This window comes from Choloepus didactylus, chromosome 11, assembly GCF_015220235.1.
Source record: "Choloepus didactylus isolate mChoDid1 chromosome 11, mChoDid1.pri, whole genome shotgun sequence".
NCBI lineage: Eukaryota > Metazoa > Chordata > Mammalia > Pilosa > Megalonychidae > Choloepus > Choloepus didactylus.
In genome coordinates, this window is record NC_051317.1 from 167,331 (window position 1) to 182,929 (window position 15,599).

At 38.8% G+C, this 15,599-nt stretch overlaps 1 protein-coding gene across 7 annotated transcripts in view; it reads left to right on the top strand.

Moving 5' to 3' along the window:
* Positions 1-281: 281 nt before the first annotated feature.
* Positions 282-15,599, top strand: part of FBXW11 (F-box and WD repeat domain containing 11) — a 161,063-nt gene continuing 145,745 nt past the window's right edge. For 4 of the 7 annotated variants that reach the window (XM_037799519.1, XM_037799520.1, XM_037799523.1 and 1 more), the window contains exon 1: positions 282-476. In XM_037799519.1, coding sequence (XP_037655447.1) covers positions 432-476 — 45 coding nt within the window. In that variant the 5' untranslated portion in view covers positions 282-431. Of the gene's footprint in view, positions 8,395-15,599 lie in introns of all 7 variants that reach the window. The other 3 variants (XM_037799521.1, XM_037799524.1, XM_037799522.1) reach the window with 2 other exon arrangements.

Below are 15,599 nucleotides of genomic sequence, written 5' to 3' on the forward strand. Positions count from 1 at the left end.
GCCAGGAAATCAGGAGAAACTAGCCGGAAGGAGGGGCCCTACGCAGGGCTTTCTGGGACATGTAGTCCGGTGCCCCCAAGGCTCTACACGGAGTGAATTCTTATTCCTCAGGTCTGCAAGTCTCGCTTCACAGTCCAGCGCTACTTTCAGCTCGGAATTCACCTTTGGGCTACTAGGAGACTTTGGCCTGGGGCCGGCTTCCTGTTCCCACAACGCTCTGCGGAGGCCGCGGCGCCTGCTGGGAGCTGTAGTTCCCGCTCTGTGTACTGCGTTCGCGAAGGGGGAGGGCGGAGCTGCCGGCGGCCCGGGCGGGCTGGCAGCTAGAGTGGGTGCGATAGCCGCCTCCGCCTCTGCCGCCTCCGCCGTCGCCTCCTCCGCCGGAGCCGTTCGCTGCTGCGCGAGGAGAGCGAGGCGGGGCTGCCGGGGCCGCCATGGAGCCCGACTCGGTGATTGAGGACAAGACCATCGAGCTCATGGTGAGTGCGGCCCGCTGGACCGTCCGTTTTTCCGTCCGTCCGTCCCCGGGACGGGCCTGCCCATCTCAACGTCCGGCGCGAGGCCGGCCCTGGTCCTTTTCCGCTGCTTGGGCCCCGACTTGGGCTGCCCAGCTTTTCCTGGCATCGGGCCCTGCGCGGCTCCTCGGAATCCCTTGAGATCTTCGGCCGGCCCTGGCCGGCCGCCCTCGATGCCGCTTAGTTCTCCCCCTCCCCTTGTCCCATCTCCGGGCCCATCTGCGGGAAGACCCTCGCTCGCGTTTGCTCTGGCCTTAGCTCGCATTCGCCCTAGCATCTCGTTCTCCTTCTCTTGGAAGGGGGATTCCCCCCCCCCCCCCCATTTCTCCGGCCCAGGCCCGCACTGTGCTTGAAAGCCCCACTCAGGCCGAGTGAGTGGTGGTGGGAGGGGGTACGGAGGAGACGGGTCCGGGCCGCCTCGTCTCTGCGTCCTGGGAGGGTTCTCAACATCTCCCCAGTCTGGGGCCGTGTGGATGCCGGAATAGGCCTTACGGGGCTGGGGGGTGGGGAGCTGTCGGGTTTGAGGCTGTGTCGGATAGGCGGCCTCTTTCCCGGGCTCCTGTGGTGTCCGGCTTCTTGGACAAAGGGTTTCCTACCCTGCCGAGAGAGATGTATGCATGGCAAGGCCCCAGGTACTCAGGATTCCATTCTCCAGGAAAGGAAAACCGTAACTTTACGTTTTCCGGAGCTGCTTTGTGATTTGGGAGGAGGGGTCCGTCCTTATTCCTGCCGCCAGTTCCCCCCCCCAAAAAAAAAATTAATTAAATAAAAAAAAAAAAAAGGGAGAGTCCTTGGCCGCTGGGGAAGTGCTCACTCTTCTATTATAAACCATTTGTATCCAGGTCAGACTTCCTGGCCCATGGACACCTCCAACCCCTTTCTGTCTTAGAAGGGGCTTTTAGGAACGGGACCTTGAGAGAGTGGTTAGTAGAAGTGAGGAATTTGCTTATTGGTCGATGACTTGATGGAAGAAATAAAACATGGCAGGTATTACCTGCTAATCTGAACATTAGGGAAATCAAACTGGGCTTTTGGAGAGTTGGGGGCAGGAAGTCTTTGCTTCAGCAAATGGACATGCCCAGGGTTTCTTCCTCTGGAAACCTTGACAGTTTCTTTGTATCTCTTCTAACACGGTAACAACTATTGCAGGGTTGGGAGGAAAGGTGAAAGAATCTACTTAACCCAGCAGAATATTTTCCTAGCCAGATTTTCTCCAGTGTGAAAATGTTTATTGAGTCAGTGATTCCACTGGGTAGGGTCGGTGACATCAGAGCCACTTCCCCCATTTAATGCTATAAATAATAAATGGTGACACTGAAAGTCTGTTGGGTAGCTGCATGGTTTCTGTGGATGATGGTATCTGGGGAATTGAGATGCACGTTTTAAAAATGGAAGTACAATAGCATAAATACAGAGGCAGCTTAATATTTGCTGTTCTTTGCATAATTTACAGAACTGGACTTCCCCAGCATTCTTGAAACTAGAAAAAAGATTAACCCTGGTAGTTTCTGATATTTGTATGTGTAGTTGATTGTTTTCAAAGGAATACTGTCACTTGTGAGTTTTTATTTTATTTTCATTTGTAGAGTAATTTTTCCTTTTCAGGATAATTTATCTGACTATTGTAGTCAAGTCCTTGCTATTTTGCAGCCTTTGTAGTGGATTATTTTGGTTAATTTGGTAAAATATCTTAAATGGGATTACATATATGGTATATTTTCTTAAGGATGTACTTACATAATGTACATACTTACAACAGGAGGAATACATTATGTTGAAAAATTGTATCATTGGTACTTCTTTGAAATTGTCTATTTTGAGCTTCCATTTTCATTTATTAAAAAATAACAAATTTCTTTATTTTTAAAAGAATGGAAGAAATATGGTAAAATGCAATTCGATGTCTTTGAGTGTGTGGAAAAAAAATTCAGGCCTAAATTTTCTGGCTTCCTATGCTCATAATTTAAAAAGTTTTAATATTACATGATAGTACTTGTTTCTGATCTGAAAACACATTTCAGCCTTTCAAGGACATTATAAACTGGAATTCTTTGAAAATTAAACAAATAGCTTAGTGGTTATGATCAGTTCTAAAATGTCTTCTGTCAGTTTAGATCCTTAAACAACCCTTCCCATGAAGAGATAATGTAGATAACACAAGATGTTTAACTGCTGATTAAGTATAGGATCTAATGCAGGAATGATAATGCCTTAAAAACTAATTGCATGTGGTTTTCTGTATTCACTGCATTTTAATTACAGTTACCAAAACTAGGTTAAAAAAAATTTTTTTTTACATTGGATTCAAAATAACATGATTGAAGGAGAGGAAGAGGTTAAACTGATGGTATTTTGAGAACCTAAAGCATGAAGTGTTTTAGATTTTATGAGTCATCTTCAATGCTCAAATATTTGTGATTGTGCTGCTTGTACCAGTTCAGTACTTAATAGTTAACAAGGTAACTTCTATTTGATATTCAGGAGCATGCTGTATTAAAAGAAGCAAACAGACTTTTTGGGTATCTCCAGCTCTTAATCTTCATCCCTCTACTTCCTTTGATTTTGGTTCCCATTTTTTCTTGCACTTTTGTTAAGTACTAAGAAATAAAGCTGGTGATGGCAGAATAATTAAATCTCCAAAACGTAACTCCTCTTGTGACTACTACTCCTACTTAAGGCCTGGGCCCACAGAGGGTGCTTCTCCATTTGACCTGCATAGGGTTGAAACTTTAACAAAGGCTATTATCTCTTGATTGAGATGACTGAATATGCCCATTGCTGATGATGAATAATTTAACTACTAAATGACCTTCATGACCTACCTAGTTAGTGAGCCTGGTTTTCATACTTACAGTTTTTGATAAAAGCAGCCTTATTATTAATGAGGTAGAAAAGTAGTAATCCATTTTAGAAATATACAAAGTTTACCAGACCACATCTAATACAGTAGACTCACTGGAAAGAGTGAAAACTCTATATTTCATACCATACAGTATTTATTAATTTTCAAGTTAAGCATATCAGTTGATGTTCAGGCACTCATCACTGGAAAGCACTCATGAGAGCTGTTGATTGGAAGAGAAAGACGGTTAGTCCCCCCACTAGAAGATAGCCGGGTGGTGATGTTAAAATCTTAGAAAAGATAATCCTGCTCCTCTCTGGGCATGAGGGAGCAAATTAATGGGCTGTTTTATCCTGTTGTTAGCTGTTGAATGAGTCCCCTCTTTACTAAGTGACATTGAGCAAGTCATTTTCCTCCTGTCTTATCTCTAAGCAGCAATATTACTTGTTGAAAGAAGTAATATAGGTAAAATACATATGGCCTTATTAAGAAGATGTGATAAAATGTTATTTTTAGAGCCATTGGAGTACAGGCAGGCAACAAGGCCAAAAAACTAAGTGAAGTTATTGGAAAATTTTCTCTTCTTTTTCTTTTTGGATCTTTCTTCCCCCTTCCTTTAATTGAATTTTTTTTTTTTTAATGTAGGGTAAGTGACATTGTTAAATGACTCCATCAAGAAATTGGTTCTTACTTTGTCACCATTACTTGTCCTCATCTGCCTCTAATGATGTGCTAATTTACCAAGTGTAGATTAAATAGAAGCCAATCTAAGTAGAGTCCAAGTGAAATGTGATAGCAGATACCATCTTGTTTTTATAACTATAGCACTTCCTACATGATAATCATTTTTAAATGAAATCAATGAATTTTAGCTCTTTGTATTTATCTTATGGCACTTAACACATTCCAGGCTTGTATTATAGTTACCTGTTTGTCTCCTCTATTAAAAGATAGACTCAAGGGAAGGAATGGTTACTCATCTTCTCATGGCATGCAGCTCCTTCACACAGTGTCTTTTTGTATGTAGTAAGGTGGTCAGTAAGTGTTGAGTTGAATTTTCCTGTTGATTGTTTTTACACATTTTTCTGTCTGTATCTTAACCATCTCCTTTTCTGGAAATTCTTACCCACTCTCTTAACTCTCACAATACTCTGTTCCTAGTTCTTGTGGGACTTACCATAACTTTCTGCTTGTTATTAAAACGTGTCTAACCTTCCTTTCCAGAGGCTGTATCTGATTGCTCTTTGAATCCTTCACAATGCCTTGCATGTGGGTGCCCAATAGATTTATTGATTAAATTAATGTTCGGTGTTTTTTTCTTGCTGTGAACCTTTTTAAAGATTTCCCTTCATTTAACCTTAAGGCAAAGGTGAAGAGGAATAGAGGAGGACTGGTAAGGGGGAAGAGGAGGCTTGGTGTGTGGCACATACCCATAGACATTTTAACCATTATTTGCAGACCTTTATGTATGTTCAGATTAATTGGCATGCATCCCAGAGTGCAAAGTATTGAGGAGACTACATTCCTTTCCTATCTGCTGGTGTGCATTTTCCAAGCAGTTGATAGGTTCTAAGAATTCTATTACCTTAGAAAAGTGTGACTTAGAGAGGGCCTGGGCTTTTGTTTAGAGTTGAAACACCTAAGTTTGTATCCCGTCTCTTATCACTGGCTAGCTGTTTGATGTTAAGAAAATTAGCCTTTCCTGAGGTATGGTTTCATTTTCTGTGAAATAAGACAATTTAGGGATTGTTCTGGGTTGTTGGGAGAATTATGAGAGACATATGGGAAAGGACCTTGCAGAAGCTTGTCTTTCAGCAAGTGCTTGCCATTCTAACTTTCCCAAGTATAGGGACGTGTTTTGTAAAGCAAAAACAAGACAGATGGTGTGAAAAAGGTTTAATTTTTTCCCCTGAGTTGTGGATGTATTTATTTGTGAAGCTTTACAGGGGACTAAATTCAGTAGCTTTCAGCCATATATTTAATGAGCCGTTTTTGGAGGAAATGATGAAATCTTACAGAATCAGTACTGTATTGGAAAATCCAGGACTTGCTGGTAGAATTACTAATAATTACCAATTTATTTTAATTATACTTGTACTTTAACTGCAGACGGAACCCACCCAGCCCTGTTTTAAGTATCCTCGTAGAAGGACTGGTCATTAGTTGATGTTAACATTGAGCATTGTGATTTGTGTTTGATTGGTTTAGGTTAGACTGAGAAATGATGGTTTTTGAATTTTTATTCTTGTTTTAACACAGCTGATGATTTTGAGCTTTACCAGAATAAGCAGTGAGTATTGATACAAGATTTCCTCCTGAGTTGTTTTGTTGTTCATTGAATTAGTTGACAAAGGGGGACCAAACCTGTTGGTCAAGAATGTGCATGTTACCTTCTGCTAAGTTTCTGCTGATCACAATTGCTTACCAGGAAGTTTGTCTTTGTAGGCAAATGAGGCAGACCAGGAAGACCTGACAATCCAGTAGGGTATCTCTAAGCTGTAATGTATTATTGTTTTAACAAAACTGAAAGATTGCAGAGTTCTGTGATGTCAGCAGGAAGCATTTTTAGGAAATTCCCTCTCAGGGTTACTCAACAATGAAGACCTTAACAGAATGGAAAACTGGAAAGTAGAAACAGTGGGGCATGAACATGAAAAATGGAAAGAAAAAAAATCTTTGCTTGTGAGATGTGCAAATATAAGTGTAATGAATGCAGGGAGCTGTTCCCTAATAGAAAGCCTCTGATCCACAACAGAAAAAGAAAAATCAAGTGAAGGTTCTTCTCTTAAAAAAAAGGAACCTGAGTATTTATTTATTTATTTATCTATTTATTTATTTGTAAATTGAGAGCATTTAGCTAGTCTTGGAACTGATAATAAAATTTATTTTGGTTCTGTGAAATGACACTCCTGGTTGGGCATCTCTTAATCTTTGTATCTCTAGTTTAAGGCCTGCCACCTATTAGCTATTCCATAAATGTTTATTTGTAGGGAAGGGGGAAAGTTAGATCCACTAGTACAGGGAAAGGGCCTGAGCATTCAAGAGGTCCAGAAGTGGGTCCATTAGTTTAAGTTGTGTTTTGCTATAACTTGGTCTGCATTTTGGTTATAAGAGTAAGTTATACTTTGAAAAGCAGAGTATTGTTTTAGCAGTTAGCTGCTAGCCACAGCTCCCTAGCTAACTTTTATCAAATTTGGATTTCCAATTTATTCTTAGTCTCCAGAATAATATCGCTTAATGGGAAAATCTTGAGCCCTTGTTATTTGCTTGGGATTTTACTTATGTGATCTCTCTTAAGTTGTGGGTGTTAAAATACTTCCATCCAGTTGTTATGATAAGGCTAATCATAGGCTGGTATTTTAGTCACTTCAGTTGCTTTACCTACAATGTGAAAAATCAGCATCCTTAGTCATCGCCTGTGTATTGTTAACGAATCTTGAAATTTAAAAATTACTTGGTTGGTTTCAGTTGTATCTGAGATTATCATGGACACAATCTTTGTTGCTAAACACAAAGACTGCTTGAGTATCATTGTTGTGTGTTTTGTTTCAACGTTAATATTGTGGGTCTTAGAATTACATGACTCTTTGTCAATGAAATACTTTTTTTAAGGGGCCAGATCTACAGAGTTAGCTCTTTAAGAATGACTCAACTGTTCAGTTGTGTTTTAGTTCGGCTAGGCTGAAATGGGTCTTCATCTGTATTTTTGTAGCTCTCCATTCTGATGTTAATTAACTTAGGAGCTTTTAGTGTGAGGCTTAGTTCTCCTGCCCCAGGAATCATGCTATTTCTGACCTGACTTTTGGATTTGGGAGATAGTAGTGATCTTTGAAAAGGGCATGGGCTCCTCTATCACTTAGTAGATGTGGGACTTTGGGCAAGCTTTTTTTTTTCCCTTTCATTTCTCTTTTGAGAATTAATAGGGGAAGTGAATGTAAAAGATCTGGTTCATTAGTACATTAGTAGCTCTTCAATAAAGGTAGGTATTATTATAATTACTGCAGGGGCACTTTGGCAGTAGTGTGTAAATTGAGGAAGTAGCAAATTAATATGTAAATAAGTTCACAGTCTTGATTGAAAAAAATTTTTTAATCTTTGCTGTCTCGTCTGTTGAATGCTTTTTTTCTCTTCCTTATCGCTTAAAATTTGCAAATTATAAAAGTTGGTATGGTAGAAAATGTTGATACAGTGTGGACTGGGCTTATGTATTTAAAGGTGTTAGCTAGTAAATTGTTTTTTAGTGTTGTTATTTTCCCTAGATTACCCAGTGACTGGTTATTGTGGGGGATTAGTCTTTACCAAATCTGAAGTTCACTCTTAATTTCTATCACGTGTTTCAAAATGTCTGATGTTTCAGCTCAGAGAAGAGGATTTGGGTAATGTATAGATTTGAAGTTTTATATGTAGCAAACCAAAAGATTTCTTGTTAGGTACTTAAATAAGTATCTCTTTTGGTAGACTTTTGAGTCCTCCCATATTAATTTTGGGTGACACACTATTTTTGGAATGGTGGATGAACTGTCTTAGAAAATGGAAAAGGAAGTTCACTGTAGCTGAATAGCCTGGGACAATTTATTTGGATGGTAGGGTAAGTTTTTAGCTGCTCTCCTTTGTAAATTGCATGTTATTTATCATGAATAAATATTATATAAGGGATGTTTCATTCTTTGCTATGTAGATTTTCCTAGTCTTCTCTCAACATAGAGGTGAGGAATATAGACACAGACCTTTTATGCCAAATGTTTGACTTAGGGGTTGTAACTTCTTTTCTGTGCCTCAGATCCACCACTCCTCAGACCCTTCTTTCCATTTCTTGGTGGCTGTCCTTTGCCGCTGGTGCCATGGTGGGTGTATGGATTGCTTTCTGTCTTTCAACAGTTGCCGAAGTGCATGTTTGGGATTTTGTTGAAGAAAGCTGGCTACAGTAAACGGAAAGAATCTTGGAAGATGCTTGACTGCTGTCTTTTCTCAGACTAGTCTGAAAGGGAATACACCCATTCATTCTGGATTGGTGGATCTGAAGTACAAAATATTTTCCAGGTAAGCAATTACCCTGTATTGTTATGTTTTGTGGAACTCAACTCACTGAAAGAAACTTAAAAAAAAAAAAAAAAAAAAAAAAGTCTTTTTTTCCCCCACTAGTAGGGAAAGGAAAATATCATAGATTTTGTACCTAGTGTTCATGGTTGTTGTGGAGTAGTGAAAGTATATGTGGCAGAATTGCTAGTACAAACTTTGTTTCGGTGTAAGAAGTGCAGTTATTTTTTATGTAGGCCCAAGTGGTTTATAGGCATAGTCTAATAGGAATGCAGTAAACTAGGATATTTTGTTTGGGGGATAGCTTGTAAAATATGGAAAACATAGTAATTTTGAGGCATCATCTTATATGATTTATAGTTGATATCTGGTCAAAATTTTTTTGTAGCTACCATGTAAAGTAGTAGTCTTTTATTCTTAGGACTCTTGGAGGGCCTTCTCAGGAAGATTTACTAATGGTATGCAGCAACCTTTATTGAAAATCTGCTATGTGTCAGGCACTGTTGTAGGCCCTTAACATATAGTACTTACTTAATTGGCAGAATGCTTTTACCTGCATTTTACAGATGAGTGAAATGAAGCTCATAAGCATTAAGTAAGTGCTAGTTGCCCAGGGTCAAGTTTCAAGCTTGGGTCTGTGTTTCCCCAAGGTTCCACACTTTCCATTTTACTATATATGCTGAAGTTTGTACTTGATCTTCTGGATTTTCAAATTGCCTATCTGCAAGAACAATGCGTAGTTATCTAAAATGGGTTTCCACTTGAAGAACACATGCTGGTCCATTGTTTGGCGTGGTGTTGGCATGGCATAATGTCTGGTGCTCTGCTTAAATGAAAACTCAGATCTTCAGACAGTTCATCAAGTGAACTTAAAGGTAACTTTGGGAGTGAAGGAAAGAGAATGCATTTAAATGTCAATACATGGGAAGTTTGATTTGGTCTAGTGAACTTGAACCTTTGTCTTTTCAGTTCCTCCTTTGTATTTGTTGGTTATTTAAATAGCACTGTAGCTCATTATGTAGATTTCTTTTGACTTGTGGTCTGCTAGCCTTACTTGTAAGACATTGTCAGGCAACTCTCCTTCAAAACATGACTTCTCTTTGGTATTTAATATTCTCTCCTGATTACCCACTCCCTTTGATCTTAATTTTTTTTAACTTTTATTTATTTTGTATCATAGACTAATTTTCTGAGTATGTGATCCTTGTTTTAGCTTAATTCGTTTTTATTTGCTAATATTTCTCCTAGGTGAGCATTTTTGACACTTATCTGAAGGGCTGTTGGGGTGGTGGTGGTGGCAGCAATCGTAGTAGTGAATGTCATAGCCGCTAACACTTATTGGGCACTTATACTCTGTACCAAGTGCTATTCTAGGCACTTTGTAGGTATAAACTTATTTTATTCTTATAGTAACCTGGTGAGATAGGTACAGTTTTCTTCCACTTTACAGATGAGAAAACTGAAAGATAGACTAGTGAAATAATGTGATCAAGGTCACATATCTAGTAAGGGATGAAGATGAAGTATGAACCAGGCAGTCTGGATTCAGAGAATGTGCCTCTACCCTCTGTGCTATACTGCCTCTAGTTTAGAGTATCATCCAGTAATAAATAGAGGGGCAGAAATCCTGAACACTTATTGTATATTTAGATTTCAAGAAAACATTGCAAAGGGAAAGGAAATAATTGTTGAATATCTACTTACCTTATTTAGAAAACAGTCTACCTCTCAAGTAACCATCCAGGGCTACCTGCCAGACTGTTTCCCAAGAGGCCTCACAGGACTATTTTGAGGTTATCTTCCAGAACAATGCTGTCCAAAAGAGCATCTTTGATGACAGGAATGTTCAATATTTGCCCTGTTCAGTATGGGAGTCACTAGCCACATAAACCTGTTCTGGAATGTGACTCCATGACTGAGGAACTGAATTTTAGTTTTACTTAATCTTAATTAATTTAAATTGCCACCTGTGACTAGTGGCTACCATATTATAGAGTGCCATTTTAGAACGTACCATCATCCTAGGTCTGATCCTTGGGTTAGCACCTTCAGAAATCTGATTTGGTCACCATGCTAAAAGCAGCGTCTTATCCCAGGGTTGGACTCACATTAACTAGGCTTACAAGATTATGTGTAAAACCAGAATGCCAGTTTATTGATTTACAATGATTTATTTCTGTTGACATGATTAGTCTATTCTTTACTGATAGGCATATTTGCTTTCTAGGTCCTAATGAATATGCCAGTTGATTATTACATTTTTTCAAATAAGAAATAGGAGTTAGAGGAGCCTAAATACTCAAGCCAAATGAATGGAACATTCTCTTCATGTAGGTAGAACCTACCTATCAGGTCAGAGTGTAAACAGGTGGCTTGGTTAGTATGGACTCAACCAGAGAAGTGAGATATGTGATGACGGGGACTGAGACCCACACAACCTCATTCAGCCTACTTTAGGGATGGATGGTTTTTCCCTATGGCAAGATGTCTTCCTTCAGCTTCTCTGCTTGCTTTTGTTTCCCAAATCCCTTTTTGATTAAGGCATTCGTTTTTAGATGCATCATTATGTTCAGCTTGAATGTACTCTTGACTTATAGGTCTCGGTGGCCCTTTGATTTCCTCAAAATGCCTTTACCACTCCTACAATCCATTATGTATTCATTTTCAATTTTAAGAAGGCAGTTGAATTTTCCTTGCTTCACTGTAGCCTCTTTCTACTGAAAACACGTGTATTAGTGTCTTTAATTTCGTCACATGATATGTGGTGGAATAGGAACATAGGTCTGCATTACATCATGCTATTAAATGGAATTTGCTTTTAGTTTACTATATCATTACATTGGGACCTGTTCTTGCTTCTGTTCTTGATGTAGAAAGAGTGACATAAGCAAATTCATAGTTTAGGAAATTAACTTTAGCAGATGTGTGCAGGATGAACTGAATGATGGAAGTCAGGAAGACGAGGTAGTTCAAGCAAGCAGTGATAAAAGCAAACTGAGGTTGGCAGTAGGGATAATGGAAGGGGGTGTGTGTGGGATGAATTTAAAAGAGATGTAAGTGGTAGTATCTGCTGACCTTGGGGATTGATTAGAAGAGTGGGAGAGGGAAGGAATCTAATATAAATTTTAGGTTTTGTTGGTAGGCAGATGGATGGATGTTTGTTCTCTTTTCCAAGTGTCTTAGTTTCCCAGCTGCTAAAACAAATATCATACGATGGGTTGGTTTCAACAACAGGAATTTCTGGGCTCACGGTTTTGAAGTCCAGAATCAAGATGTCAGCAAGGAGTTGCTTTCTTCCTGAGGACTATGGTGTTCTGGGGCTGCTTGCTGATGATCCTTGGGTCCTTGCCTTTTCTGTCACATGGCAGTGCACATAGTGACATCTCATTTCTTCTAGGTTATATTGACTTCCAGCTTCTACTTCTCCCCTGGTGGCTTTCTTCTTGTGGCCTTCTCTATAAGGCCTCTGGTAATAGGATTAAGACCCTTCCTGATTCAATTGGCCATACCTTATCTGAAAATAACATCTTCAGAAGGCCCATGTACTCTGAGTTTAGCCCACAGGAATGGATTAAAATTAAGAACATGTTTTTCTGGGGTAGTTAATTCAACCTACCACATCAAGATAGGCAAAAGTAGAAGATCAGGTTTGGAGGAGAAAGAATAGGTTCATTTTGGGTTATAATGAGTTTGAGTTGCCCATGGGTGAGTCATCCAGAAGAACTTATCTAGTAGGAATATTGGTCTGGAACTCACCAGAGAGGGCAGGGTAGAGAGAAAGATTTGGAGTTTTTAGCTTCAGGAGTTGCAAAAGATTATCAGGAGTGTTGATTGAAGAATGCATATGTTGGTATATGAGCATACCAACATAAAAGAATGGGCTGCAACTAAGGTCACAACCTGAGGTAATATGTAATGATGACCAAGAGGTGTTGTTACCATTCTCACCTTTCACCATGAGCTGCAAATTCTGTTTTAGCCAGCTAGTACCTATTCCTAGTCTGCAAATCAGCCCATTATGTTTGGGTTGTGATTTTCCCTTTCACTTCAGTGGTTTAATTAACAGAGGCACAGTTTTGAAAACATGTTTTTAGAAACTCAGTGTTGTCACTTCACATTATCTGTACATTTATGTAAATCCAACTCTTTGCATCTGAGACAAAAATAAGAGAAAAATAACCTAAACATTAAAGGTTCTGGAGTGAGTGTGAGATTTGGGAAGTGGAAATCTACTCTACCTTCAGCCTGAAGCTTGAATGCTTCTCATCTAGCTGTTATGAGTGAGTGCAATTATGGTATTTTAAAGACATTTTAAACATTATAACATGAGAGCTTACAATATTATGGTATTATAAGTGAACTATTTTATCTGGTAGTCAGTTGAAGAAATAGTGAGCTAACTGTTCCAGTGCTAGAGAAGAAATTAATTATGTTGGAATTATTGAGATGGTGTGTTGGTCTCCAGTATGGCATAACCTTAAGGGATTTTTGAGGCAAATTTTTACTTTATGCTATTTGTACCTTATGTGCTGACTTTTGACCCTAACTCCAAGGTAAGACGTCACTCCACTATAATTAATTTTGGTAATGGAAGCATGAATCGTTTATTACAGCTCCAGTCAATACCTATTTTTTTTTGGAATAAGTTATATATGTCTGTGGTACAGAATTCTTAAGGTACAAAGGGGAGGCCATAGTTAAAAACAACAAAAAAAAGTTTCCCATTCCCTCTAGCTCCTGCCATCCAACAAGATTCTTATGTAGCCTTCCTGTGGGGGTGAGGGGGTTTGGGGTGAGGATGACACATTCTTGTGTACCTTGATATTTTTATGTAGGATATAACTTAGTGATCTTTTGTATCAGTTCCTAAAGACCACCCAAACATTGAAAGCAGATAATTTAAAAGATGCATGCAGATTTATTGTACAAATGTGCCGTAATTTGGGCAACCAGTCCTACCTGATGCATATATAGGTTATTTCCAGTCTTGCTATTAGACTTAAGGCTATAAAGAGTAGCTTTGTACATATGTCACTTCACAATGTAGTGGTTTATCTGCAGGACAGATTCCTGGTAATGTTGGATTTCCTGGATAGGTGATTTTAAAATCTGATAGACATTGCTGCATTGCCCTCCAGTCAGGTTGCAACAATTTATACTCTCATAGGCTTTGCATGAGTGCTTATTTCCTGATAATCTCACCATGTTGTTATATGTGTTTTGAGTTGGTCGCTCTTTTCCTTTGTCCCTCTTAACTTTTTTTTTTTTTAACTTTTTATTTTGAAATTCTTTTAAACTTACAGGAGAGTTTAAAAGGTAGTAGAACCCCATACAGAGAACTCCAGCATACCTCTACCTCCCCAAGATACCCAGATCCAACAATTATAACATTTTGTCACATTTGCTGCATCATTTTGTCTGTTTGTCTTATCTGTCAGTTCGTTTTCTGAACATTTGAGTGTAGGTTTTATGCATCATACTCCTTGAATAGTTAATGCTACCATGTACATTTCCTAAGAACAAGGATATGCAGTTTTATAACCACCATAATTACTGTTACTAGTAAGATAAATTTAACATTGATACAAAGCTTATAGTCTATATTCCAGTTTTTTCATATGTCTCAGTAATGTCCTTTTGAATCTTTTCTCTTCCCTTGCTAGATATCTTCCAGGATCGTGTATTTCATTTCATTGTCATTGTCTCTTTAGTTTTTTCTTTCTTTCTTTTTAATTATGGGACCATGCATGTAACATAAACTTTCCCATCTCAACCACTCCTGAGCATACTATTAATGGGATTAATCATATTCACAATGTTGCAGTATTGTTACCACCTCCTTTCATTACTACAACCTTGACATTGACAGTTTGGTAATAATGTGCCACGGTGTGGATCTATTTGGGTTTATTTTATTTGGAGTTCACTGGTGTCTTGGAAGTGTTTTTTCATGTCTTTTGTTAAATTTGGGATGTTTTCAGCCATTATTTCTTTGAATTTTCTCTTTGCCCCCTGTTCTCTTGTTCTTCTCCTTCTGGGACTCCCACAATATGTATATTGGTATTCTTGATGGTATCCGATAAGTTCTTCAGGCTCTGTTCACTTTTCTTTTTTTCTTCATTCTGCTTCTCAGACTGAATGATTTCAGTTGTCTGATCTTCACGTTCACTGATCCTTCTGCCAGCCGCAATCTGCTGGACCCCTCTAGGGGTTTTTAATTACTGTTACTGTGGTATTCAGCTCTGTTTGGTTCCTTTTCATAATTTTATCTCTCTTTTGCTATTCTCTTTGTGTTCATCTACTGTTTTTCTGATTTCCTTTAGCTCTTAGAATATACTTAGGACCATTTTAAAAAAGTCCTTGGTATGTCCCAGATCTGTTATTCCTCACTGGTGGTTTTTTATTTTTTTATTTTTTTAATTTTTAAAATTATGTTTCTTTGTCAGTTTTTTTAATTGAGATATATTCACATACCGTACAATCATTCAAAGTGTACGGTTTTTCACAATATCATCATATACTTGTGGATTCATCACCACAGTGTTTGAATTGATTTTCATTACTCCAAGAAAAATAAAAATAAGAATAAAAATTAAACTTTAAAAAGAACACACAAAACATCCCATCCGCCCATCCCCACCATTATTCATCTAATTTTTGTCCCCATTTTTCTATTCATCTGTCCATACACTGGATAAAGGGAGTATAAGCCGCAAGGTTTTCACAATCACACAGTCACACCATATAAACTATATAATCTTACAGTTGTCTTCAACAGTCAAGGCTACTGGGTTGCAGTTCCAGTTTCAGGTATTTCCTTTCAGCTATTCCAGTACACTAAAAATTGCAAAGGGATATCTCTGTAATGCATATGAGTAACCTCCAGAATGACCTCTCCACCATTTGAAATCTCTCAGCCACTGAAACTTCATTTTGTTTCATTTCTCTTCCCCCTTTTGGGCAAGAAGTCTTGCTCAGTCCCACAATGCTGGGACTCAGCTCATCCCTGGGAGTCATGTCCCACGTTGCCAGGGAGAGTTACACATCTGGGAGTTATGTCCCACATAGGGGGAAGGCCTCACTGGTGATTTTTAATGCTTTAACTTTCTCCTTTGCCTGGGCCTTCACTTTCTGTTTGTTTGTATGTTTTGTAAACTTTTGTCAAGACCTAGACATTTGTATATTTTAATGTGTGTTATTGCTGGAAT